The sequence below is a fragment of the Gallinula chloropus genome, assembly GCF_964237585.1.
Source record: "Gallinula chloropus genome assembly, chromosome: 20".
NCBI lineage: Eukaryota > Metazoa > Chordata > Aves > Gruiformes > Rallidae > Gallinula > Gallinula chloropus.
The window spans coordinates 10,475,062-10,501,916 of NC_140105.1; the positions used below are offsets into that span (position 1 = coordinate 10,475,062).

Genomic DNA, 26,855 nt, shown 5'->3' on the forward strand with positions numbered 1-26,855 from the left:
GGATGGACGCGGATTCCCCGCAGGCCCAACCCCTCGGCCGCCTCAGCTCCGCGCCGCCATCTTGCGTGACCTCACTTCCCCAGCCGCGGGGGCGGAGCGCGCGGAGCCGCGGCGGGCGGGTGCGGCCTCGCTGCCGCTCCCGTCTCGCGGGGAGTGCGTGTCTTCCCGCGTGCTGCGCGGGCGTCGCCTCACCCGCCCCACAGCCGGGTCGGCTGCCCGGAGCCCGGCCCCGCAGCCTCCTGGGTGCCTCCGGTCTGCGGCGTCCCCTCGCCGTGGGAGGACGGTACAACGAGCCGAGAGGCGCAACGAGTGCGCTGGGCGCCGAGGAGCGCCCGTTTGCCTGTGGGGTGTGAGGGGCAAAGTCCGAGTCACCGCCCCGCAGCTCTCGGGGAACGAACGTGTGATCCCTGCGGGGACGGACAGACAGACAGACAGACACACACACACACCCCCCATCTCAATCTGTGCAGTCGGAGCCAGGCTGAGCATCGCACTGGGTCTGCTGATGGCAGCTGAGGGATGCATGTTTTTCCCTATTCATAAAAATCCACACACATACATGTATATCCCGTGTGCAGATAGTACAGGGCGTGTCTGTGGTCTGTGTGTTTGAGTCCGTGCGTGTGAGTCTGCGCCTGGTGGCATTTGACAGCGTGTACCTGTGTGTCTGGATGTATTCAGTGGCTTTCTGACAGCTGAGAATGAAAAGCGGCAGTAGAAAATGGCGTGGCCACTGGGAGGAGTAATAACAAGAAAGATTAAAATTTTAATGAAACGAAATCATAGAATCATAGAATTGTAGGGGTTGGAAGGGACCTCGAGAGATCATCGGGTCCAACCCCCCTGCCAAAGCAGCTCCCTAGGACAAGTCACTCAGATAGGCGTCCAGATGGGTCTTGGATATCTCCAGAGAAGGAGACCCCACCACCTCCCTGAGCAGCCTATTCCAGGGCTCTGTCACCCTCACTGTGAAAAGTTCTTCCCCATGTTGGTGTGGAACTCCCTGTGCTCCAACTTGCAGTCATTGCCCCCTTGGCCTGTCCTCACAGACACTGAAAAGGGGCTGGCTGATTCCCCCTGCATCCCCTGCTTCAGATAATTAGAAACTTTAATTAGGTCCCCCCTTAGTCTTCTCTTCTCCAGGCTGAACAGTCCCAACTTACTCAGCCTTTCCTCATAGGGGAGATGTTCCAGGCCCTTAATCATCATCGTAGCCTCCTCTGGACTCTCTCCAGGAGATCCCTGTCTTTTTTATCCCAGGGAGCCCAGAATTGGACACAACACTCCAGGTGGGGCCTGACCAGGGCAGAGTAGAGGGGGAGGATCCCCTCCTGTGACCTGCTGGCCACACTCCTCCAGATGCCCCCAGGATCCCATTGTCTCTCTCAGCCCCCAGGGCACACTGCTGGCTCATGGCCACCCTGTCATCAACCAGGACCCCCAGGTCCTTCTCCACTGATCCAAACAAAAAAAAGCATGGGAAAAAAGTCCTGAGGTCTCGCTTATGGGGTGGCGTTGGAGTAGTGTCGCTCCCTTGGAGGATTGCCGCCCATCGAGTTTCGGTGTCTATTGTCCTCGGGCGGGAAAATGGCCGCCGGAGGATTTCTGGCCATAGAGATGAACGACTCTATGGTTCCTGGGCGGGAAAATGGCCGCCGGAGGACGGCGGGGACAGGACAAGGGGCAATGGCTGCAAGCTGGAGCACAGGGAGTTCCACACCAACATGTGGAAGAACTTTTCCCCAGTGAGGGTGAGGGAGCCCTGGGACAGGCTGCCCAGGGTGGTGGTGGAGTCTCCTTCTCTGGAGATATTCAAGACCCATCTGGACGCCTGAGTGACATGTCCTGGGGAGCTGCTTTGGCAGGGGGGTTGGACCCGATGATCTCTCGAGGTCCCTTCCAACCCCTACAATTCTATGATTCTATGATCTGTCCGTATTTGAAACCCATCCTCAGAAACTGTGGCCCTTTGACTTTGGTTCTGGAGGATATTGGTTCCAGGACACCCGTTAATGAAACTGTCACACCCCCCCCCCCCCCCCCCCCCCCAAAAAAACATTTGACTTGGACAAACATCTTGAGCCTCAAAAAAGGCTCTTTTCCCTGTCTCTGTCTCACTCTCTGGCCCTCAGGCACTCTTTGCATTCTTCCCTCAGTCCCAGAGCCCAGTGGTGGTTCTGCTGTCTTTGTCTCTGTCCAGCTCTGCGTTCCTGTCGTTTGGGAGGGCACTACCTTCCTTCTCACAAGTCTGACTTGCAGCAGCTGACTTCACAACTCCCCAAGAGTTATAAAGCAGGTATGTTTATTGCAGTGCTGGGTGCACGGGGCACGTGCCTCCTGACTTGCACACCGTTCTATCAAGCAGCCTAATATTGATTACACAAAGTCATGCACATACATTAAAATCCTGAGAAAAAAGTTGGATTATTCAAAGCAGTTCTGAGAAGCCATTTCCACAGTCTCTGCCTTTAACTCCTCCCAGCTGGGCTCACACAGTGCTTCATGGTGGTTGTGGGCCTGGGTCTCAGGTATGAAGGCTGTATGTCTTCCTTGTGTACTTTTCACCTTTCCCCCAAAGGAAACTGCTTATACCAGTTTCTTTATCAAGGTCAGTGTGTCTGTTTTATCTCCTCAGTAAGTTCTTTCTGCCAGGCTCCTGTTTATTCATCTTACACAATGGCTGAAGTTATATATGGTTTAAGCTAAATAATTTCTCTGCTATTAACCCTTAAATATTAGTTCTATCAATCCCCCTTTTCTAAAAAGTTAGTAAATTAATTTTCTTCATATTAATGCCTTTTATATTATTCCATTCCTTTCCAGGTTTTTTATAAGACTTCTGCCTGTTTCAATTTGTCATTGGAGCTGATGAGCATATATTATATATATATATGTATCTACATATCATCAGCTATATATATATCTATATTTATATATTAGCTGATTAGTATATATTAGATATATATTAGATGCTTAATTTGTTTTATCATTTTCCAATTTAAAACATACAGCACTATGGAAACAACAATACTAATCAAAGACAGAATTAAGAGAACAATAGGGTGACACAACTTATTAAGGGTACTTGTAGCAGTGCGTGACCATCCAAAAAGTGTATCCCACCATATATGTTCCCCACCCTTTCTCACTCTTTTTAGACCTTCCTTTATTTCATTAATATAGGTGCAACAACTTTGATTAATCACTGTACAGGGTCCTCCTTGATTTGTTAACAAATCTAAACCTAAATTATTTTTTACTACTTCACTTAACAAAGTAGTTTCCTTTTGCACTGGTTTGCAGATTTTCTTGAACTTGAGGGGTTGGAGGGCAACAAAACAATGATGGTTTACAGGAAGGTTTGCAAAATTACCATTTTCAAGAACAAAACAAACGTATCAAACACATACGATGCATAATAGATTGGTGCCATCAAGTGGGTGTATTCCATTGGCTTTGGGGGTTTCAGAAATGCAAGTGGCCAGCTGGCTTGGTCTGTACATCAAGAAAAAATGGGTTTTAAAGATTTCTGGTTTATACTTAAGCAGACACAGATAAACCATAACATTTAGATTGGTTGTTAGTTAATACTGCAGTTTTCCCACCCCATCACCCAGTATTTAGCAAATCAAGCTTCAGGTGGGTCTCCAGGCCTGGTTAAACTGGCTGGAGCTCTCCTTTCTCAGTTATGGCCTTGAAACCAATTCCTTTTTCTGTCATGTGGCTGAATTACTGGAGTCACACAGGCCTGAGCTTCTTAGATCCCCTTCCAGTACTTTCTGTGGGGTGGGGGGAAGCCACACATGCACCTTCCCAGAGACACTGGGAAGCAGCAGGAGATGGACGGTGTCTACGAAGACCAAATCCCAGATCCATTCCCTGAGCTTCCCAGCACACCTGCAAGGCCACAAATGGCAATGTTTCCTTTCTGCAGCTCTACAGCCAAGCCACAGGGACAGTGTCCTTGCTGTGGCTACAGTGGTGTATTGTTGTCTCACTGTTAGACTGTCAGGTCATCGTCACCTACTGGAGAGGAGGGGCCCAGAGAGTGAGCCTTTTCCCCCCAGAGCAACCAGAGAAGCGGGTGTTAGTGAGACTGAGAGGTCTCCTCTGCCTTACAGAGTTGGTTTAGAAGGGATCAAGCTTTTTCTTTATTTGTTATTGCTTTATATCTAGACAGAGGCCCCGTGCTGCCTGCTGTAGCGACGCAGCTGAGGTGGAGGTATATCAGAGGTGCCTAAACGTCTTAGTTTATGCACTGTTAGAGCTGCTTTTCTTGCTGTTCTGCTTTCCTTTGTTGTTACAACAGCGTATTCTAATAAAGTTTAGTTTTGTTTTTCAGTTAATTAAGAGTTCCTCTATATACCTACACTGAGTGACTGATAGGGAGCAAAATACAAAAGCCTAACAGTGGCCTGGTCAGTTGGTTTCACAAACCCGGTATGTTTTACTCTGTTGGGTGAGGTCACAGCACCTGCTTGCGTGTGAGTCACCAGGTTTTGGAGATGTGTTTTACCCAAGGTGTTCCTAGTAGCCAGGACGACAGATCAACACCCCAGCCATGGCCTGTGGTCAACTGGAGTGTGTAGTCTTAATGGTCTTCCAACAGTCACGAGATGCTTGCTCTCCAGTCCTGTCAGCATTGTTATATTGTATCTTTCTGTTATCTTAGTAAACTATCCTTATCCCAACCCACAGGCCTCTTATTTCTTGGTTTTGGGGTTATTTGCCCCTTCCTTTTCCCTTCCCTTGCCTCTCACCCCCCCTCTTCCCTCTTCCCCTGCTCTTTTCCTTTAAGGAGCAGGCAGCTGCGTGGATCTTGGCTCTCAGCTGGGGTAAAACCACGACAACGGTCCCAAATCTGGGGCCAGAATTCCTAGGGCTGTCCCTGGTTTTTCACGGGAGGACAGCCAAAAGGGCTGGGGTGTATCTGGTAAGCCCAGAGAAGGGGCTTCCATTGGCTTTGTCTTCAGCTGGTGGAATGGGAAGGTTTCAGGCCAGCTGTGTCTGTCAGTCCTGGCTCCTTTGGTGTGGGAGCTACTGCTGGATGTTTGGCATGTTTTGAAGTGAGGGCTGCTGCGGCTGAGAGAAGCACCCAGGGAGATAGTTGGAGTGTTGCCTGTGTCCTGGCCAACGAAAGCCCTCAGAGCCACAGTGCCAGGGGCTGCTTGTGGGCCGCCTGCGGAGCTTTCAGGCCAGCTGTGTCTTTCGGTCCTGGCTCCTTTGGTGTGGGAGCTGTTGCTGGACGTTCGGCATGTTGGCCGGGGAGTGCTTCTTGGGCCACCAACTGCAACTATGGAGATAGCTCCAAGGCTCCAAGGTTCCCTGGCCAACGAAAGCCCTCAGAGCCACAATGCCAGGGGCTGCTTGTGGGCCGCCTGGGCAACTTTCAGGCCAGCTGTGTCTTTCGTTCCTGGCCCCTTTGGTTTGGGAGGTATTTCTGTACCTTCAGCGCGGAGCCCCGCGGTGAGACCCTGTGCCCCGGGCTCCTTGTCACTGCCCCGTGTGTTACCGAAATAGGGTCCCCTTGGAAAAGTGACCCTTTGCCGTTTGCAATGCGATGGCTTCATGCCGGCCGGTTCCTCACTGAAAATCTTGTTCCCGGCACCAGTGACCCCGAGACTCAGTTCCGCGTCACTTTGGTTCCTGCCCCTCCTGCCCTGTTTCCAGCCCTGACAGACGCGGTGACCGCCTGACTTTGGTTCCGCAGCACTTCTTTTCCGGCCTGTTTGTTGCGGGAAATGGTCCCCCCACGAGCAGTGACCCTGTGACTTGGGTTCCGGGTCACTCTGGTTTTCATCCGTGTGTCATTGAAAAAGGTCCCCCCCCCAAAAAAAAACATTGACCCTGTGACTTTGGTTCCTGATCACTTTGGTTCCTGTCTGTTTGTCACTGGTAACTATTCCCACCGGAAACAGTGACCGTGTGACTCTTGTTCCGCGTCATTTCGGGTCCGGCCTTCCCCGTACTGCAGACCATCCCCAGAACCCTTGACTCTGGCTCTGGAGCGTTGAGCTTACAGCCTGGCTGTTGGGGAAAGGGACGCTCCGGAAACATCTTCTGACATCAGCAATCATCTTAAGCCTCAAAAAAAGCTTATTGGCCTTCTCTGTCTCTGCCCTGGTTCTGGCCAGGTCAGGGTTGACCTCCCCAGCCAGCCAACACAGGTGAGCTGAGTCAGCCCCAGTGAGCTGAGTCAGCCCAGGTGAGCTGAGTTAGCTGGAGCTGTTTTCCACACCACCTGACACCACTTCCCTATAAAAGCAGCTGGTTGGGGAAGGGTAGGGGCTGTTTTTGTCTCTAGGACAGTTGGAGTGCAGCCAGGATGTTGGGTCAGTTGGTTGGTCCTTGCCATCAGGCAGCTCTCTGTGATCATCAGGTCAGTGAGGTACTCTGTGTTAGCACTGGGTGTGAGTGTAACTACCGTTATTGTTCTATATTCATGGTGATTTTTGGCAGTAAACTGTCCTTATCCCAGCCCACAGAGGCTCTGCCTGTTTCTCCTCCTGGAGTGAGTGAGCAGCTTTGGTGGGCATTTGGCCTCTAGCCAGAGTCAAACCACCACACCCACACACTCTCTCTCTGGACTCCAGCCGTTGTTGTTCTATTCTGCCCTGAGTGAGCCCAGTGATGTGCAGAAACTGACTTCACAGCACACAGGGAGTTATAAGGAAGGTGTGTTTATTTGGCTCTGGGTGCAGGGGGTCGCTCCACCACAGACACACACACCAAACACAGCAATTCACCTTAGCTGTATACAGCAGGATGTCACATACTCACGGCATGTCACAGTGCACCTATACCTATGCACAGCCCGTCCCACTTCGTATTAAAATTAGTCCCAAGAAGTTGTTTCCATAAACTCCTCCCAGCTGGGCCTGTGCACTGTCTCTGGGCTCCTGCTGGTGGCCCTCAGATCTCCCATGTCAAGATCCCAGGGGTCAGCACCCGCTCACTGTCTCAGGGAAGGTAAGAGAGGGGCAGGGCAGGAGCCCCAGCCTCAGGTCCTGTCTCCTACGTCTCCCTCCCTCCTCCTCTCTGCACTTCATTCCAGATTCAGAAATACAGGTCGAGGGAGCAGATGGAGAAGCACCTTCAGCTCTGAGCTCGGGAAGGCAGAGTGAAAAAAGAGGCTAAATCAGCCCTGCTTCAGCCAGCTTTGCCTCTGCTGTTCACCTTGGGCCACACAGCAGAGACCACCTCTCCCTGGCATCAGGCTGGTGGCACTTCTCATTAATAAAAGAGAGAGCCTTTTTCTCCCAGTGGGGTTTGTTTCTTTGCCAACAGAAACACGGTGGTGTTGAGGGAGGGATGCTTATTTCTGGGGTTCTCTCCTGCTCCTGAAAGGCCTTAGGAAGGTTTTCAAATCTTGTGTCTCCGTGAGCAATTTGGCTGCAGCCATTTCAGAGCACTTGAAGAGCCACTGGCAGCTGTTTTACTGTCCTGACAGCCTGGCCTGGCTTCCCAAGGTAGGCGAATGCCTTCTCTGCTTGGGTGTTGCTGAGACTTCTGGCTTATAGAACAGAGCCAGTCACCTTGAAATGAGCAGCAGGGGCTTTAGAGAACATGACTTCACACGGGACAGAGCTCCCCAAAGCTGGCTGGAAAAGCTCACCCTGTAGCCCCTCTCCTCCCCTGGACCTTCTGACCCCCAAAGAAACGTCCCTGAGGTAGACTTGGCAAGGTTTATTTTGTTGTTTTGAACAAGACAGGCAGGATTATGCAGAAATACCAAAGCTCCTGTCCCACTGGCAGTGTGAAGCAGAGCGGCCCTGGGACAGTGTTTTACGGGAGTTGTTTGGTGCCTCCCAACCATGACACACTCTGCTGAGAAGTGGAAGGACACGGTTCCTCTTCATTCCCAGCAGAAGTGTCCCACCCCAGCTGGGAAGCAGGTAACGTTGCTGCTGACTTCTCACCGACCTCCTGGGCATCTCGCTCCTGCTTCCCTCCCAGCAGGGCCTCTCCCCTCCGCGCTGGGGCTTCTCCCAGTGGGAGAGGTGAAGTGTCAGCGAGGCCTCGATCCTGGATCTCCCAGCTGGACGGTGGGCTCTACCCATGGAAGCAGACCAAGTGGGCAACACACCCACAGTTTGTGTCTGCTTTCTGAAAGAAAAACGCAGGGGGTGGTTTGGGGCAGAGCCTTTCCCTACAGCATCTCTCCAGCAGGTTCCTGCACCACCCCCAAACTGCTCGTGGGGCTGGCATCAGCGTGTTTCACTGGCTTCGCCTCTGCCCACCCCAGAGGAAGGGGGGTGTCTGCAAGTGAAACTTGAGTCTCCTCCCTGCCCTGGTTTTAGGCAGCCAGCGACCTTGGGGATGCAGCAGACCTTTGATGTCTCGAGCAAGACATTTTGCTGCCCTTGACTCCCCCCAGCACAAACCCAGGTGTGGGACAAGCCTGCAGGGAGAGGAGCTTCTGATACCTCCCCTCTTTGTGCAGACCCAGAAGCAGCCCATGTACTCACCATCATTGGGCCTTTGCTGGTAGAACATGGAGGTGAAGTCAGCCTGGGCTTGGGGGAGTAGACACACTGCGGAGAAACACAGCAAGCACGGTCACAGCCAGGGTTGGGGGTCCCTGTTGTCCCATCCCAGCACCCCCCAGCTCTGCTCGTGTCCCAGGAGCAGTGCTGCTCCATCCATGGGTCTGAGCCCCAGCAGAGCCTGGGTGCCCAGGATGCTTTCCCTGCCCTCCCGAGCCAGGATACCTCTGGGGGTGTCCCCATGGCCATCCCAGGCCCCTGGCATGGGGCATCCCTGGCTGCAATACTCACGTGAGGGGAAGGCTGGATGCTGGCGGCTGGCAGCATGGGCTCAGGGTGTGTGGGGCTGTCAGTGGGCTCCAGGGCTCCTGCCCTTACCCCACCTGGGTCCAGCTCTTATATCGCTCGCTGCCAGCTCGGAAAGTCCCGGCACCCGGGGGGTCTTCCCATGGTGAGAGGGTTACGTCAAGGATGGGTGACTTGGTCCCACAGGAACAGGAATCTGTGGCCACGGCTTCTGTCATCGGCATCGCTCACTTCTGCAGGGCTATTAATAGTGAGCGACACCGGGGGCTGGGGCCGTCAGCGCTGGGTTTGCACAACCCTGCGTGGCGAAACGCCACGGCTCCCTCTCGGCAACGCTGAGCAGCCCCTGACCGGGAAACCCCCCTCCAGCCCCGGAGTGGGTGCGGGAAGTTCCCCGGGGCATCCGAGCCCCTTCGGCCCCGCGATCCCCGGGCCGGCAGCGGGGGACCCCATCGGCCCCGCCAGCCCCAGCCGGCAGCGGGGGAGCCCATCGGCCCCGCCAGCCCCAGCCGGCATCCCCCGCGCACCCTGGCTGGAAGCGGAGGGCTCCGCCCGCCCCTCCCCATCGCCCCGGCACCGCCGGACGGACGCCCGGGGATCGGTGGGGCGGCCGAGGTTCGGTGCCCGCCTCGGGGCGGGGCCGTGTCCGATGGCGGCGCGGGGGTGCTGGCCGGCGGCAGCAGTGGCGGCTGCGGCGCGGCGCGGCGGGGGCGGCCCGGGCCGGGGACCGGGGCAGGGGTCGGGTCCTGCCTCGGAACCGGCCTCGGAGCCGGGCCCGGAACCGGCCGCCCCCGCCGCAGCCGCGCTCTACGTGCACGTGAGCGGGGGGACCCCGGGGCTTCAGCACGTGGGGGGTGCACGGGGACCCCGGGACTTGGGGGTGATGTGGGGCCGTGGGGCTGGTGCACACGCGGGTGACCGCAGGGCCCACGTGTCATGGGGCTCAGTGTGGGGGTCACTGGCCATGCACATGGGAGGCAGGGGTGTCCCCGACCTGTGCACGTGAAGGGGGGGCACCCCCGGGGTGTGCGCCTTGTGCCCTTGGGACAGGTGGGGGTGCAGGGACCCATGCGTGGGGCTGGGGCTGCCACCCTCCCCAGAGCGGGGTGCCAGGGGAGGGGGCATGGCCGTCCCCCACCAGCACCCTGTGCCCGCAGTGGCCCTACTGCCGCCAGCGCTGCTCCTACTGCAGCTTCAACAAGTACGTGGTGCCAGCGGTGGACGAGGCGGCCGTGCGTGCCTGCCTGGTGCGAGAGGCGCGCACCCTGCTCCGCCTCAGCCGGGTGCAGAGGTGGGTGAGCAAGGGGGTCTCGGGGGGTGCGGGGCCCTTTGGCAGCCTCCTGCAGCATCCACACCCTCTGCCCTACAGCGTCACCTCTGTCTTCTTTGGCGGGGGCACCCCAAGCCTGGCCAGTCCCCGCACCATCGCAGCGGTGCTGGATGCTGTCGCGGGGGCTGCCCACCTCCCCACTGGCACCGAGGTCACGCTGGAGGCCAACCCCAGCTCCACCAGTGTACCGCGCCTCACTGGCTTCAGGGCGGCTGGTGTCAACCGCCTCTCCATCGGGGTCCAGGTGAGAGGGCCTCTCCACCATCCCACCCCGTGCAGCCCCCCCGTGTCCCCTGCTGCCACTGTGCTCCCTCCCACAGTCACTGGATGACGCTGAGCTGCAGCTGCTGGGCCGGGAGCACACAGCAGAGGAGGCACGGAGGGCTGTGGAGGCGGCACAGCGGCTCTTCCCCGGCCGAACCTCCATCGATCTCATCTTCGGGCTGCCGGGGCAGAGCCGGGGCGCCTGGGCCCGGGGGCTGGAGGCAGCGCTGGGGCTCTGCGATGATCACATCTCCCTGTACCAGCTCACACTGGAACGGGGCACAGTGCTGGCAGCACAGGTCTCACAGGGGGAGCTGCCTGCACCCCCCCAGGACCTCCTGGCTGACATGTACCATACTGCCCGTGACATGCTGGTGGCTGCCGGCTTCCGGCACTACGAGGTCTCCAATTTTGCAAGGAAGGTGGGTGCCCCCCATGCTGTGCCTTCCCCATGTCACCCCCCAGCAGGCCCAGTGCCCCCTCACCCCATGCAATTCTCTCCTCCAGGGCGCCGTTAGCTCCCACAACCTCTCCTACTGGCGGGCTGAGCAGTACATTGGTGTGGGGCCAGGTAAGCTGGGGTGATGGGGAGTGGGGGGATGTTGGCAGACCTTGTGCATGGCCTTGTGTGCCCCCTGAATTCCACTGTTGAGGGAGCTGGGGTTGCTTAGTCTGGAGGAGGCTGAGGGGAGACGTTATCACTGCCTATAATTTATCTGACAGGAGGGTGTAGAGAAGTGACTGTGTGATTCTGTGACTCTCTTGTTCCCCCCACCATTGCAGGGGCACATGGGCGGTTTGTTCCATGGGGTGAGGGTGGCTGCAGCCGGGAGGCCCGTGTCCAGACGCTGGAGCCTGAGGCCTGGATGCGGGAGGTGCAGAGCCAAGGTCACGGCACCAGGAAGCGGGTGGTGCTGAGCCCGCAGGAGCAGTAAGTAGGGGGCTCCCCCCGCGCCCCCTCCCCTGTCCTCTGCCACCCCCCACGGCTCCCCGTGTGCCCGCAGGCTGGAGGAGCTGCTCGCCCTGGGACTGCGCACGGACGAGGGGGTGACCCACGAGGTGAGGAGCCCCTGGGGGAGCCCAGCCGGGACCCGCCGCTAGCGGCCCGTCGCTGACCCCTCTCTGGGCACGCAGCGCTGGGGACGCTTCTCCCCTCACCTCAGCCTGGAGGCCGCGTTCGGGGAGCCGGGACAGGCGAGGGACTTGGAGCAGCAAGGCTGGCTGGTCCTGGACAGCAGGTGAGCCCCGGGGGTGCGGCGGCGGGGGCGCGGATCTCCCTCCCGGGAGGCCCCGAGGCTCAGCCGCCGCCCCTTCCCCAGAGGCCTGCGTTGCTCTCGGGAGGGCCTGGCCGTGCTGGACTCCCTGCTGCCCGACCTGCTCTACCAGCTGCGGCGCCGCTGGGCCCCGCCGGCCGCCCCGGGAGCCGCTCTCGGCCGCGGCGGCGGCGCCCCGAGGAGGAGTCCGACGGGGGACGGGGCCGGCGGCGAGGCCGCGGTGGGCTCAGGGCGGGGAGACAGCGGCGAATAAAGAGCGAGAGCCGTGTGCTGGCTGCGGGTCTCACTGCGTGTGCGGGGCAACAGCGCCCGACCCAGGCAGCTGCTTCCCGGGGGCAGCGGGCGGCCCTTCCCCAGCCCGGGCGGTACCACAGAGTCGCTGCGCCGGCGGCGGCACCGTGGAGTCGGGGCGGGACGGCCCCCTCTAGCGGCGCTTCCCGGCGGCGTTGCCATGGCAGCGGAGCTGACGCGGCCGGGCCCAGCGGCGCCTGGCGGCCTGGACCTTCCCCGGGCGTCCCCGCCGCTCCCGAGCTGTGCGCTGCAGCCGCCCGGAGCGGCCCCGGCCCCGCGCCGTGACCCCGCGGCTCTCCCGCCGGGCTTCGAGCTGTTGCTTCCCATGTGTGAGCGGGAGAGGCCTCGCGATGTCCCCCCCATCAGGAAGCAGGGCCCAGCCGGAGGGGCCCAGCCGGAGGGCCGTGCAGGTTAAGGGGAGAAGCGAACCCCCGTGGGGTCGGTGTAGCTGCAGCCCGCGGTGCCCCGTGCTCGGCTCGCAGGGGATCGCAGCCGAAGGGTTACTGTGCTCTCCAGGGGCTCCTGGAAACCCAGCAGCTCGCTGCCTGAGGGGGTGTGGCGGCTGTGGGGCAGGCTGCAGGGAGGCTGGCTTCCCAGGGCTTGGTTCTTCTGCCTGTCGGCAGCACGGGCTGTGTCTGTCATCACCTGGAGTAACGCCTGGGACGGTTGAGTCTGGGTGACCTGTGATGGTTGAGTCTGGGTGACCTGCAACAGTTCGGTCTTGGGGACCCACCTCAGCTGAGTCTTGGTCACCCACCTTAGTCCTCGCAGCTTCTCAGAGTGCAATTATTTATTCCCCACCCCCCACCTCCTCAATTAAAATTTAATTGTTTTGTGCAACCTTAAGAAAACCCCACAGCCAAACCCCAAAACAACCCAAGCGTAGTTCAGCTGGGAGTGAATAACCGGGCTGAAGAGGGAAGATGGGGTTTCTCTGGGGGACTCCAGAGGATGTCTCTTCATCCGTTTTTCAGACAAGAAAGAAAAGACATGTGAACTGTCTTCCTCAACAATTGCAGAAGAGCCTGAGTCCGTTCCACATCTTCTGCAAGGAAATGACATCCAGGCCCTTGCAATCACAGTGGAGAACCTGGAGAAAGTATGTTGTTTCTACTGATAGAAACAGCTGCCTTACCTGACACTCTCCTTTTATTTTGTGTGTTTAACAGAGGGTCCTGTCCATTTGCTTAACCCAAAACTCCCTCTTGGAGTTCAGTTTTCATTCCATTTTCTTCTGTCCTGCTTTTTATGACTCATCAGGTCGTCAGGCTTGATTGCTAAGAGCAAAGGGTTATGCCTCCCTACACAACAGATCTTAAATGACCTCCCCCCACCCCCCCTCTTCTTAGCAGACTTCACTTTAGTCATGATTTTACTCCCTTCTGCCCCCCCCCCCCCCCATCATGGCATGGGGAGGGGCAGGGAATGGGGAATGGGGTTTCGGTCAGTTCCTCACAAGCTGCTTTCCTTCTCCAGATCTTAAACCATCTTTACTTCCCCCCACCCCTCCCTTCTTCGCAGACTTTGCTTTAGTCATAATTGTGCTCCTTTCTTCCCCCAGCAGGGAATGGGGAGTGGGGTTTTCAGTCAGTTCCTCCCAGGTTGTTTTCCTTCTTAGCTGGGGGGGGCATTCCACACACCCCCTTCCCCTACTGCACAGTGGGGTCCCACCCATGGGAGACAGTCCTCCACGAGCTTCTCCAACGGGACTCCTTTCTATCGGGACATCATCTCCTCACCAGTTGTCTCAGTGCAGCTCCCTTGCATGGGGTGCTGACCTTCGGGCCCAGACTGCTCCAGCCTGGTCCCCCACAGAGCCACAAGTCCCCCAGCAAATCCATGGGTTTCAGGGGGACAGCCTGCTCCACCATGGTCTCCTCCATGGGCTGCAGGGGAATCTCTCTCTCTGGCACCTGGAGCACCTCATTCTTCCTCCCCACCTCCTTCTTCCCTGGCCTTGGTGTGTCTGCACAGCTCCTCACATCTTCTCACTCCCTTCTCTGGGGGCAAAATGCAGCTGCCTGTGGTTTTTTTGTCAACTAAATGTGATTCCCAGAGGCACTGTGACTGTCACCATTGGCTCAGCCTTGGTCATCAATGGCTCTGGCCTTGAACCAGCCGATGTTTTCTCTCTGGGCCCTGCAGAGCCCCCCCTGCAGCCCCCCCCTTCTCCATGAAAACCCAGCCATGCAAAACTGTGACAACAGCCTTTTCTAATGGGAAGAGAAGACCTCTGCCATTTCAAAATGACATTTCCAAGTCCAGGAAGACCTAAGAGTTGTTTAGTAGTATTACTGCTTCCCTTCCAAACCTTGGGTTGAACTGCATGAGTGGTGGCCTTTGCCACCAAGTGATGCAGCAGAAGACCATTGGGACAGTGACTTCAAACTCTTTGCCCTGCCTTGGTTACAGAGTCCAGAGGAGTAAGGCAGTAACTAAGCTGGTGTCTCTGCAGTCGTGTAACATGCCTCTTAATAAATGAGGACCAGTCTGTACTGATAGGACTTCTCTGTGTATCCTAGAAGGCTCAGACAGGATGAAGGTGAGTCACTATGTACCTAATTGCACTGTTTATTTTCTGAAGGTCCACGCTCCACACCCTCCCCATGCTCCACACCCTCCCCAGGGTGCTGGGAGAATTCCAGTTAGGAAGAAATACCTTGTTGGAAAATATCAACCCAAGGAGAGGAAGACAGCCCATCTCACAGTGTATCCTGCTCTCCCAGGGGCACTCAGGGAACCACTGACTTTTCCTGGTAGGGTTAAACTCTGCAGCTTATCTTTGGGGTTTGGTTTTGCTAAGCCTAGCTGTAGTGATCTGGCTCTGGGCTTGTCTTTTTGTGTTGTAGGGCCAGGACTGCTTGGTGATGGCAGTGAAAAGGTTCTCCCCCATCATATTTTGGGAAGTCCTCAGCAGTTCAAGAAGGAAGCCTTGGCCAGAGGAATGACTCAGGTTGGTTTGTAAAGTTGCGAAAATGCTGCTGTGCTGTACTTGTCTGGAGGTGGAGTGTGGTGCCTGCAGTACCTTTCGATGCTTTCCAGCACCTATCAGGAGCAGGTCAGGCCTGAGGTGTGGTTTTCCCAGCCCTGTCATGCTCTGGAGGAGGGTTTGCCTTCAGAGAAACTGTGCCAGCAGGTTTTGAAGCCCTGTGTGCGGGAGGAGGTCATGGAGGGACAGATGACGGAGGCTTCCTCTTCCATGTGTGCTTCTGCTGATGGCATCGGGCTTGCAAGGGAAGAGCTGGTGTTGCAGCAGTGCCATTGCTCCAGCCGAATGACTCCCTTAAATCCTTCCCTTGTCTCTCAGTGTGTTCCTGGTTTTGTTCCTCTCAGGAAGATCAGATCAAAGTATTGCCAATCTGAAGAATCCTTTCCTCCTCCATCCTCCTGTTCTCATTCTGGTCACTGTATGTCCATAAGAGGCTAATTTAATGTTTCCTTTCTCTTCAGCTGGCAAATATTATTGAGGTTCCTGATCAGGATGTTCCTACAGCAGCTTTAAAAGAGGAATATGGAGGAGAGAAGAAGAAAAAGGTCCATCAGACCCCACTACGTGAGGACAAAGCTCTCCAGAACTGGCATCGTAATATGGCAATCAGGAAGAAGCAGGAGAAATATCTAGGAGGTGAGAAAAGCCAAGGCCTCATTCTGTGGAATTCCCAGAGCAGGTCGATGGCACCACAACAAGCTGGAATGGCCACAGCTGACCAAGGTTCATCCTCGTGCCATTGCAGTCTACTTCTGTGTTCTCAGAGCTCCCCATGCTGCTGTTGCTGGTGGCCATGGGTGCTGTGGGGAGGTGATCTGGTGCTTCTGGCTGGGAGAAGGACAGTGGATTTGGTGGGGGACAGCATCAGAGGGTTATGTGTGAACAGTAGCTAAAGGGTGTGCCCAGCAGCACAGCACTAATGATTTTGATGTTCCTCCTTTATAGAAATTCTTCAGAGGCCAGAGGATGAATTGCTGATGAGCATCTCAGAGGATTACAGGCAAATCCAAGAAGAACGTGACCTCATTGACCGGAGTCTCCCTGCCCTGTTTCCTGGGAAGGTGTGTGGCTCACTTCCTCTGCATCCCATTGCTCTGCTCTTGTGCAAGACACTGGTGTCAGGAGTAACATCCCCAAAGATCTTTCATTAGGTGTTTATCAAAGCCACTCAAAGCCTTGCAGTGTGCTGTGCAAGCAGAGCCTTAAGAGGCTTCAAAAACCAAACCAGGGACTGTGGTATGTGTACCAGTCAAGGAAAGTGGTGGTGTGCTGTGGGGCCTCATTAACCAGTTCATGGGCAAGTCCCATTTCTTGATGTTCCCCAAAGACTCACATGCTGGGAGGAGGTGTGGGGGTGTGCTGCAATTGCTGTTCCAGGGACAGAGACATCTCATAGCTTCAGGCTCGAATTGTAGTGATTGCCATGGAGAAAGGGATATGGGCAAGTCAGGAGGATTATGAGAGTACCTGATATTAAAAGGATTTTTGACATTTATAGCACTATCAAAGAATTTGCATTTGTGTGAGGCATTAATACCACTCAGCCTCCATGCAGCACTAGATAGGAGAAAGTTCTTTTGTCTTTGACAGCAGCCTGATGGAGACAAAGCCATAGTTTATAGACTTCTAAAGTGCTCATGTAAGCAGAGTTAGACCCCTTCTTCTCCCCTGTTATCTTCTAGGCCCTGTGAGAAAAGCAGGCAGCCTCATGTACCTGAAAGTGTCAGTGAGAGCTTTGTTTCCTGCCCTAGGGCTACCGAAGAGGAAGCGAGTTCTGGAGCCAGCCTGAGCGCATGGGAGATGAGCTCACCGGCCTGACCATGACCCTGACTCAGAGAGAACGTGGCTACCCAGAGCCTGTCACTCACGTGGGGAAACCCCACACTGTCCAGAGAGAAACAGGTAAGGGAGTGTCACAGAGAGGTGATGCCACAGAAGTGACATACCCATGTGGAGGGAGAATGAAGCAGTCACTCTGAGAGTGGGGACTTTGCATCCTAGTTGTCCCTTCTGATGGGTGCAGCGCAAGCTGCTCCCCTGTCATCCACTGAACCTCCTCTTTAAAACACCAAGAGACAGAGGGAAATCAATAAGCATGTGGGTGTGCAGACAGTGAGCTCTTGCCTGGGTATTCCCACAGGTCTGAAGCCTCCAAAGAAGATCCCTTATCGTGTGAGCTGGGATAAGAGTCCCTTCCTGAAACACCGACAGCAGGAGCTGAAACCTGTCCTAGAGGAGCTGGATTTTTATAAGCCGGTAAGACTAGAGGAGCAAGGATGTTCTTTGCATCTCCTGTCAGATGCTGTAGAGTAATGTAAAATTGCCAAGAATTGGATCTAAACCAGCATTAGGAATCTCAAGCTCAGCCCCACGGTTCTTTTCTTGGAAGTTCCCATGTTTCCAAAGGGCCACACCAAGGCAATGGTTCTCTAGCCTCCCAGAGTGTTGCATGGAGTGGCCTGGGAGCCTTGGGATAGTACCCTGAGCCAGCAGCATGCAGCAGCCAAGGCCTAGGCAATAAAAACACTCCTGTGACATGCTGGTGGCTTGGATTTGAGTGCCTCAGGGCAGAGGGTGAGACACCTTTACCCATGTAGAAGACACATATCTGAAAGAATCTGCTGAAGGCAGGTAGCCCCTCTTAAAATCTGAACAAACCTCACCTTTTCCTTGCTGAAAACCTGGCTCTGGGGATGAGAAAGGTGTGTGAAGGAGACTTCCCATCCACACATCATTTGTAGTGGTGAATGCAGGCATCCAGGAATCTTGGGAGATCCAGAATTGGTTCCCTTGTGTCCCTTGAGCATTGGTTGGCTACCTCTAAAAACCCATCCTAGGAGCAAGATATCTCAGCTTCATTTACTTGACTCACTTGGTGCATTTATCTGGTGTTTTAACTTCCTTTCTGTAGACAAAAGAGAAATCATTGAGTTGGTTGTTCTTCCAGGATCTGGATGGGCTGGAGGTGATTGGCACAGGGCAGCCGTTGGCGCCTGTCTCAACAGAGCCTCTTCCACCTTGCACCACGTCTGAAGAGTCTGAGACCCTGTAAGTTTTAAATTCATGGTGGAAATACAGAACTCTGGGGATGTGCCACCAGTCTCAGCCTCAGCTGTCCTCCTCCTGAACGGAGGTCCACTGGGGCACAATAAAAGGCATAGGCTAATATTAGAATCACCAGCTTTAGGAAACAATCAATTCCTTTGTGCCTTGGGGACTTGTGCCTAAGGAGCAGGATTCAGAGCTGGTTGGTTGTGGGGTTTCTTTAGAGGCCCTTTTCCCTCTGTGAGGCTCCAGAGGTTACCTTAGGGTGCAGATTCTGCTCTAAATTACCTGCCTCCTTCCAGCCTTACACTTCCATCCAGATTTTACTTTCTTCCCTTGTCACATCCATCTGTAATGGGCACAGCCCAAGGGCCTTTCCTTATTCAGTCATGTACCCTTCCACAGGTATTCTCTTTTAATATTCTGTCTGTCCTGTCCTCCTTGATGGTACTAAGTAGCTACCTGGAGTTTACTACATCTGCAGGGCTCTGTCCCTGATGAGGTGACTGTGGAAAAGCATTAGTTGAGATTATTTCTTATAATATCTTGTAAATCACCCCTGGTTCTCTCTGAAAGTGAATTTCAGCCTGTGAAAACGCTGGCTCTTGTTTTCTTTAGCAGTGACTCCTCAAGGGACGACCCTGGTGTGGTTCCAGAAAGATCAAGGGGTCCATCTTTAAATTTCGGTGGCCAGCCCGCTCGTTGGATCGACTGTGTCACCTCTTGCAGGGTAACTGTGTGCTGCTTATTGTTTCCTCTGGCTCAGCCTGCTTGAATTCCCCAGTCACAGCTGTACAATGAGTGAGGCCAGAGAACAGGGGGTTTCTTCTGAGTGTAACAGCCCTTCCCCATGTTTGCCCCAGAGAGATCTAAAGCAGAAGGGGCTGCTCGCTCTGTGCCGCGAAGCTCCGATTCCCAGGCGCTCTCCGTAGAATGGCCACTTCATCAGACCTGCCTTGCAAGTGCTCCTACCAAGGCTCAACCCCTTATTTGTGGGGTGACTTCAGGCAAGGTAAATCCTGCCAGATAGAGTAGAAGTTGTTATCTTTTGTCTTCCTCCTAGGATGAAATTGGCATTGCCACCCGGGTCACCTTTGATACTTTGGCTGGTGAGGTAGCCAAAAACTCCCTGATGGTGCTCAACGATGGCACAACTGCCATCTGGTACAGCTGGATGAGGCTTCCCCAGAGGATTCCCTCCAGAGAAACCCAGGGGAAGAGGATGCAACGTTTCTACTTTGATAGCAGACCAGGTATGGGAGCTGCTGATCTCCAAGACCTGTGTATGTTGACCAGAGAGCACATACTGAGGAGCCAGGAGATAGGAAGTCTGAGTAATGGCAGAGCAAACCAGCTAGGTGATTCTCCCTGGGAAGCCACCCTGGGTGTCAGAGCTGACTCACACAAGAAGTAAGGCAGATCCCCTTGGTGGGACTTAAAGGACAGTAGGTTGCTCCTCCTCTGAATGTAAATGTGTGGAATATTGAATGAAATCATGTTCTGAGGGCAAACTGGGTATAAGCTGCTGCAGAGAGGCCTGAGCTTGCTGTGGAAATAACACAGGTTCAATAACATGGTGACAGAGAGGAAACCTGGAAGGAGGAAAATAGCTGGATGGTGTGCTAACCACATGAACTGTGGGAAGTCTTCTGTAGTGATAAAGACACTGGGTGTGGGGTTGGAAAAGGGTCAGGTTTGCCAGGTGGTTTCTTGCAGACTGATGCATTTTCTCTCTCATTTCAGGTATAATTTTGCCTGGGGAAACGAGGAGGTTTTCCTTTCTTTTCAAGTCAGAGAGTGCAGGCATTTTCAGCGAGTCCTGGGAATTTAGGACACATCCTCTGTTATTAGGAGGAGCTCTGCTGCAGGTGACCCTTTGGGGAATTTCTGCCTACCAGGATAAATTGGCTGACCTCAGAGAGAAACTGGAGGTAACCAAGCATGTAACTGGGTAACTGTGAGCTTTGAACTTAACATGCAAATAGAGGGTAAGGGTGGGAGTGACTGGCATGGTATTTTTATTGCTCTGCAATCAGGGCTGAGAGTGAGGTGATTATTTATTTACAGAACATCTCTGCATACTTGAGCAGGTTTGCTAAGTAAAATAGGAGAACTCAGCAGTCTGTTGTCAGATAAAGACACAATTGTGTCTCCTTAACTCACACATGTTGTTCTTGTGGTGCCTCAGAGGGACCTGGCTGCTCAAGAAGGTGCTACTATAGTAGCAGGCTGTGTGAAGGAACTTCTTGCCCGAATTCGCACTCCAGAGCGTGTCCCATCTCCTGTGGGTGCCCATGCCACAGAGGAAGAGTTGTTCCAGTGGAAGAATCCTGAGGTGATGTTTGCTGTTTGGGCTACTCAACTGACAGTAGGGAGGGAAGACCCATGGGGCTGGAGGCTGGCATAGTGTGCTGTGCTGGCTTTCACAGTGAGGTCTGCAGAGGAAAGGTGTAGCTGGTTTCACTATTGAACCTCTCCCCGTTACCACAGTTGCACTATCAGCATCAAGTGATCAAGCAGCTGCATGAACTGTGGAGACAGCACATGACTGTTCCTTCAGCCTTTGAGGAGAAAGCGTCCTTGGGCCAGAAGAGCACTGCAGAGGAGGACAGGCAGTGCCAGGAGGGTACCTTGGAGGCTCTTCCTGCTCAGAACAGCACTACACAGGTCCCAGGCCAGAAGAACGCTCTCATGGAGGCTCCTGGTGAAATGATGAATGTGGGGGAGGAAAACCCAGGCTCCTCAGGATGGAACCTCTCCATTGAGGACTTTAAGGAGGTGATCACCCCTGTTCCTTCTCATGCTATGACAAGCTGGCAGTGTTTTCGTTCTCCCTACCAATAACCTGCCAAGCCCAGCGTGAGCTGCTTCCAACGTGCTGAGTGATAGAGGTGATTTATGATGTGTGTTGCAGAAAAGCACTTCAGCTCTGCTGACCACAGTGGTCTTGTGAAGAGTTTCCCAAGAGAGGCTTTGAGGGCTGTTGTGTGAAGAAGAGAACCCCACAATGTCCTAGATATTTGAAGCTCTTCCCCCATTAGCTTTCTGTCATGCCAGGGCTGAATGCAGAGGTGGGGGAAGCTAATCCTGCAGCCTCCTGTGGCTTCCCCAAGGGCTCCTCTCCTTGGGGAGACCTTCCTATTCATCAGACCATTCAGGGGTACTCATGACAGGCTATGGATAAAGTAGAGATCTCCCTAGATGAAAGCCAGAGTGGTTTGGATTCTGCCAGCACAGCTTGTCTGTAGTGCTCTCTTGGAAATCTCTCTGCTGCTTTTATAACTCATCTTTACTTCAAGGCCTTTGGGCTTGCTGGAATCCCTCTTCTCCAGCATACCAGTGGCCTTCCAAAGGGGCTTACTGTGAATCTAAGTGGGGGGTCTGGAATTGCCCCCCAGATCTTGGGTGGCGTTTGCACTTTGGCCAGATCCCAGCTGTACAGGAGGCCACACGGTGTGTAAGTGCCCCGTGCAGCCTGGTTTCAGAGTGGGAAGAGAGCTGTGATGTGCTCTGTGGAGCTCAGGTGACTCAGAATGAAGGCAAACACGCCCCACAACCCCTGTGTTTTGTCTCACATCAGGCTATAAAGTCAATCCCTGAGGAGGAGCAGAGAGAAGCAGCGCTGGCCCAGCTCAACCAGGCGGTACTGGAGCTGTGTGTTGAAGAGAGAACAACTCAGTCAGACGTTTTGTACCCGATCTGGTGCGTTGCCTTTGCAAGACAGAGCTTGTAAACACACCATGTGAGCAGCAGCCTTAGTGGGCTCTGTTGCAAGCCTCGTGATTCAGACTGTGGATGATGATGTGAGGTTCAGAAGTCATCTTTACACTCTGGGCTTTTCTACATTCATTGTAGCAGCTGTCCCAAATGCCTGTAGTCTTTTTTTTTTCCCCTGGAGATAAGTTTAGGATATTAAATTAATGTAATTTTAGGGCATATACAAGATTACTGGACAAAATTAGTCTGTATTTATGAAACCGTTGGGTAATTTTCTGTACCCCTGTACTCAGATAACTCTGTCTTCCCTCATACAGCCTCTCTGTTCTTTGCTCTGGCTTTCAGACTGCAAACATAAGCAGCCTCCAAATCAGAAGGACACAGGTCCCTTTCGGTAGGCGCAGAGAGGGGCTGGGTGCAGGTTTACCTAGTGGGTTGTGTTGAAAAGCAGATGTAGTTTCACAGGAATACTTCTGTGGCTCTCTGAGTCCACTGATTTGCAAACCATTGAGACTTTGGAGGGTTCTAACATCAGGAAGGGAATTCAGCTTTCCTCTGCACAGATTTTGAGATGGTGGGTGCTACTTGATCGGTTGAGTTGGGCAGAGCAGCTCTCAGCTGTAGGGTACGAGGAGATGGCCATGGCTGTGCCCTCTCCATTCTGATTCAGCTGCTCTTCTTAGTCTTCAGCTGTGGCGTGAAACAGTTGATGGTCTGGTGAGTCACTCTGTGAAGCTGAGATCCCTGCTTGGCTTGCCTGAGAAGGACACCTATGAGGACGTTGTTCCCGAGGAAACAGGTAAGTGTCAGTTCCAGCACAGCAGCTCCTTTCTGTGGCCTGCTGGAAATCCAGAAAACATGCAGAATTTCAACCCAAATGGCAATTTCAGCAGTTCCCCCTCAAAGCAGTTTTAGAAACAAAGCATATCAGAAGAAACAGCAGATTGTGTGATCCTAATTGTGATCTGTGGTTTGGCATCATAAAAACACCCACCATGCAGTGACACCTTTTCATTTAACTCACTGCAGCCCTGGCTTTCGCACAGACCTCCCCAGAAAGCCCTGTCACTGTTCACTGCCTTGCAGGCTTGTTCTGATACACCTCTGAGACCTGTTGTTATTTTTAAAGCTGCTGTTGGAGGTGTTGGTTCTCAGTGCAGGGCAGCTCAGATTAAGGAAAAGAGGAAAAACTCTTGTGACAGTAACGTGTGAGGGCAGTGGGCTTGGCTTTATGGGTGTGAAAATGTTGCTTTTGGGTAATTCGTTCGTAGTGGAAGTAAAACAACCTCTAAAAGGAAGAAAGGAAGACCAAATAACCATGAGGAAAGAAGAGAGAAGGTCATTTGGTGGCAAGGATAAAGAAGGCAAAACAAGACCACTGAAGGCAGAAGGGAAGGAGAAGGAGGTATGTGTTGGGATGCCTGTTGAAACTGAAGTGCTGGGGCCAGTGTGATCTATTCTGAGGTTGTGTATCCTGAGTGTGTGCGCTGATTTCCAGCCCAGTGAAAAAGGTGCTGCTTCTGGGAGGGACATCTTAAAATCATCAAATCATTAAGGTTGGAAAAGACCTCCAAGATCATCTAGTCCAAAGCATCCCCTTGCTGTCTTGTAGCAGTCTGAAAGGTGTTCTGATCTACGTCACCTTTTTGATGTGTATCTGTCCCTGAACAGGAACGCCCAAGCAGCAGAAAGTTGAAAGTGAGAGATGAGCAAAAGCTGCAATCTTCCACTTCATTGCAGGAGGTGAAAGGGGGAGCACAGCCTGTGGAAGCTGTAACTACACCTGGAGTAGAACCTCCTCAGGAGCAGGTGGACCCTGTTGTGTTTCAGATGTACCAGGAGAAGCTTTATATTAAGGTGAGCCTGACCAAAGCTTAGATCTTTGATTCCCCTTTTAGCTCTTTGCTTGTAAGCTTGCACTGAAGCTTAGGTGGAGAGTCAGACTGACAAACATGTCTGTAGTTGTGCAGCAAGGTAAGTTTGACACCCAGAGTGAGATGTCCTTTGTTCCAACCTGGAATCTCTTAACATAAATCCAGCCATCGCGCAGCCACGTGCGGGATTTCTATCTGGGATGTCTTGAACATGCTTGTGGACTCTTGAGGGATGAGCAGAATTAATTGTATCTCTGGTAACGTTAAACACACTTCATGGGGAAGTTATTACTACAGCTAAGCTCTGTTGGCAGGCAGTGGCTTTTATGTGGTTGTGTGCGTGCCCGTACGTTAACGTGCTCCTGCGTGAGAAACCTTCTCTCCCTCTGTCAGTCTTGTCATCAGGCTTTCTTAGTGTGTTTTCACTGCAACGGTCTTCTGTTCATTGCTGCTGCAGGTTTATGAGCTGCTGGGATCCATGGTGAGCAGAATGTTTTCTCTATATGAGGAACTAAAGGAAAAAGAGTCTTGGAAGTAGGAGAGTGAAGCACTTTGTAACGAGAAGTAGGCTTGCTTTTAAAAAATAAACAACCACCCAGATTTACACAGATCAAGTGGAGATTCTTCTTTCTGAAGCGATGCAGGGGTGACAAATACTCGGCTGCCTCTTTCCTGACATGCTGTTATGTGAGACTATTGCTAGATCATCTGTTACTTCTACCAACGATCGCTTGCCAAGAAGAGACAAGGCAAGAAATCTCACAGCCTCAGGAACCGTTAGGACTAGAAAATACTGGCATTGCTGCTAAAGAAGAATTTCAAAGTGCCAGTCACCATGAGATATGTCTTAGTGCTTGTTTCTCCATCTGGCCTGGCTGGCAGGTGAGGGAGCAGAGTGTTCCTGTACTCCTAAGGTGAAGAACCAGGACAGCACGTGAGAAAAATCCATCCTGCTTCTGACCTTAGGCAGGGCAGTAAGCGCCGTCTTCCTGCCAAGCAGCAGGACAGCATTCCCCAGGAAGGCTTTGCCCCTGTAGAGAAATGACATCAGTGCAGATTATTAACTGAGGCTTGTGACACCTTTGGGGTTCTTGGGCAGCACACCGGCTCCGAGCATCGCTGTCCCGCATTGTGTCCGCCGCTGTGGGGTGGCATGTGTGCCTCAGGCATGTGCCCCTTCACACTGGCAGCCACACTGACACACGTCCTGCAGCTGTGCTTAGTGTGAAATAACTCTGCTTTCTGCAGCATTGTTTTCTTCTTTTGCTTTCTCACTTGAACTCGTGTGCTGGCTCTGCATAGAGGAGAGATTCTTGCCCCCGGCAAAGCGCCAGGTGGGATCCCCTCATGTTTGGAAGCTCGTTCCCTTAGGGATGTACTGGGAAGCACTTTGGCTGCTGTGGAAGCCAGGAGCCTCTTTGGATTTAGTGGGCATGAACCCACAAAGGGACTGGCTCTGCTCAGCGTTCCTGTAGTGAGAATTTCAGCAACGTTTTGAGCTTTAGAAGGAAAAAGGCCTGAAGTTGGGGTGTGTCTCACAGGCTCTGACAATAGCTCCTGCCTCCCTGGAGATGATTATCGGCTTGTGAATATGCCCAGCTCAAGCAGCTCAAGCCATCTGTTTCTAGGCAAGAGGGAGTCTGCACGTTACAGAGGCAACGTGATCCTCTCAGAGGCAGGAATACTTGTGTTTAGCAGCTTTACCTTAAAACATGGCAAAGCCCATGCCCAAGGGCCGTGCCTCCAGCCCAGGCTGTGGAAACCAGGCCCTGTGTGGTGCCTCTGGTTAATACAAAAACGGGTGGATGGGAGTTTCATGTTAGTCACAGACCACACGTGGAAGCGAGTCCCATGCTGGTGTCCCTTTCCACAGGAGCATGGTGACTCAGGGCTGTGGGGTGGTATAAGAACTTCAGCAACGCAGAACAACCCTGAATGCAGTGAAACTCTAATTTTTGGTCATAAATAGTGCCCAGTGCCTCTTAGAGCCTTGGACAGGAATGAGAACTAGGTCCTAGCAGCCCCAGGAAGGGATGTGCTGGGCCAACACAAGCAATACTCTGCTGTCTGGCTGCTGCAGCGCTCTCCAGACAGACAGCTGCCTTTTTTATTTTTTTTCCCCTTTGCATTGATTTGTGGAAGTTACAGGACTGCAACTGCAGTGGAATTGGAGCTGGCTTCCACAGCCCACCACTAGAAACATGTAGCCCTCCTTTACAGACCTGCCTCTCATCACAGCAGGGCCCCTCAGCCTTCTGAATGAAGGACACGTGGATGCTCCAGTCCCTGTAATGCCAAGTCCTTGCAGCCAGGCCCGGAGAGTGTTCCTCCTCCTCTCCCACATGTGGGCATTATTTGTATTAGTGTTAATAATTGGTGGTGTGTTTGCTAAATAACAGAGGTGAGTGACCTTCCCGGCCTTGGGAGCTGCATCCCAAACCCACCATGTGAGTCAGGGCCTGAAGACACCGTAACTCTTAGAGAGGCTGGGAAGGGGGATTCTAGAGGAGGTAACAGCACCTGTCCAGAAGCCTCTCCATGCAGAGGGGGCTGGGGGAGCAGAGGAAGAGGGGGAGCAGAGGAAGAGAAAGGCCTGTGCTTCAGCAGCCACAAAGAACACGGTGCCCGTGCCTGAGCTGGGATGCTCTGTGCATTGACCTGGGGGATGCTGGAGGTGCAGGCGGGAGCTGGTCTGGATGCCCATTCATCCCTGCTGGGAAAGCCAGGCTGCCGAGATGCACAAAGCCCCTGGGGACACGCAGCCTCCTGTCCCTGTTGTGCTTCCCTGTCACCCAAGGCAGGACCCTCAGCGTGGGGCCTGGGGCGAGCTGAAACGAACCGCAGGCAGCTCTGTGCTTTGCACGGTGGGACCATCCTCAGGCAGGAGCGATCCCACTTCAGCACAGCTCAGCACACAGGAGATGCTTTCCATTATGGCAAATGTCACTGCTATTAAAAAGATTCTTTCTCTCTATAATAGGTGAAGGCCTGTCAGTGATTAAAATGGAAGGCAGAGGCCGGGAGAGAGGGGGTGGCATTGAAGCGATCGAGAGACATGACTTATTTTGTCATGTCATCTGATGCCTCCCTCTCTCCCCCAGCCAGGCTCTGGGAGCTGCTCTGGGGAAGAATCTGCTCCAAATGTAGAGCTCGGCAAACGAAAATGTAATGAACCCAAATTGCACCCATGGCCTTGGGTGCCAGAGAGGGAGCTGCATTACTGGAGGTGAGGGGGGGGGAGGGGGTCGGCATCCCTGGGAGCCGTTTCCATCCCGGGGA

The 26,855-nt window shown here is 53.8% G+C and overlaps 2 protein-coding genes across 3 annotated transcripts; both read left to right on the top strand.

The window, feature by feature from the left end:
- Window positions 1-9,441: 9,441 nt before the first annotated feature.
- Window positions 9,442-11,925, top strand: RSAD1 (radical S-adenosyl methionine domain containing 1; the record flags this gene model as incomplete). 2 transcript variants are annotated; one of them, XM_084273655.1, is made up of 9 exons in its annotated part: window positions 9,442-9,609; window positions 9,950-10,083; window positions 10,162-10,366; window positions 10,443-10,808; window positions 10,894-10,957; window positions 11,170-11,317; window positions 11,373-11,445; window positions 11,521-11,624; window positions 11,706-11,925. In XM_084273655.1, the coding sequence occupies 9 exons, from the start codon at window positions 9,442-9,444 to the stop codon at window positions 11,911-11,913; spliced, it is 1,470 nt and encodes a 489-aa protein (XP_084129781.1). In that variant the 3' UTR covers window positions 11,914-11,925. The 2 variants fall into 2 exon arrangements, with proteins under 2 accessions (XP_084129781.1, XP_084129782.1); XM_084273656.1 differs by having other exon boundaries at window positions 11,391-11,445.
- Window positions 11,926-14,877: 2,952 nt separating this feature from the next.
- Window positions 14,878-24,180, top strand: MYCBPAP (MYCBP associated protein). Its single transcript, XM_084273606.1, has 16 exons — window positions 14,878-14,904; window positions 15,402-15,576; window positions 15,886-16,001; window positions 16,692-16,842; window positions 17,081-17,196; window positions 17,888-17,988; window positions 18,604-18,715; window positions 19,052-19,238; window positions 19,729-19,916; window positions 20,174-20,320; window positions 20,476-20,763; window positions 21,566-21,687; window positions 22,386-22,501; window positions 22,974-23,107; window positions 23,443-23,559; window positions 24,034-24,180. The coding sequence occupies exons 1-16, from the start codon at window positions 14,896-14,898 to the stop codon at window positions 24,112-24,114; spliced, it is 2,160 nt and encodes a 719-aa protein (XP_084129732.1). The 5' UTR covers window positions 14,878-14,895; the 3' UTR covers window positions 24,115-24,180.
- The last annotated feature ends 2,675 nt before the right edge of the window (window positions 24,181-26,855 follow it).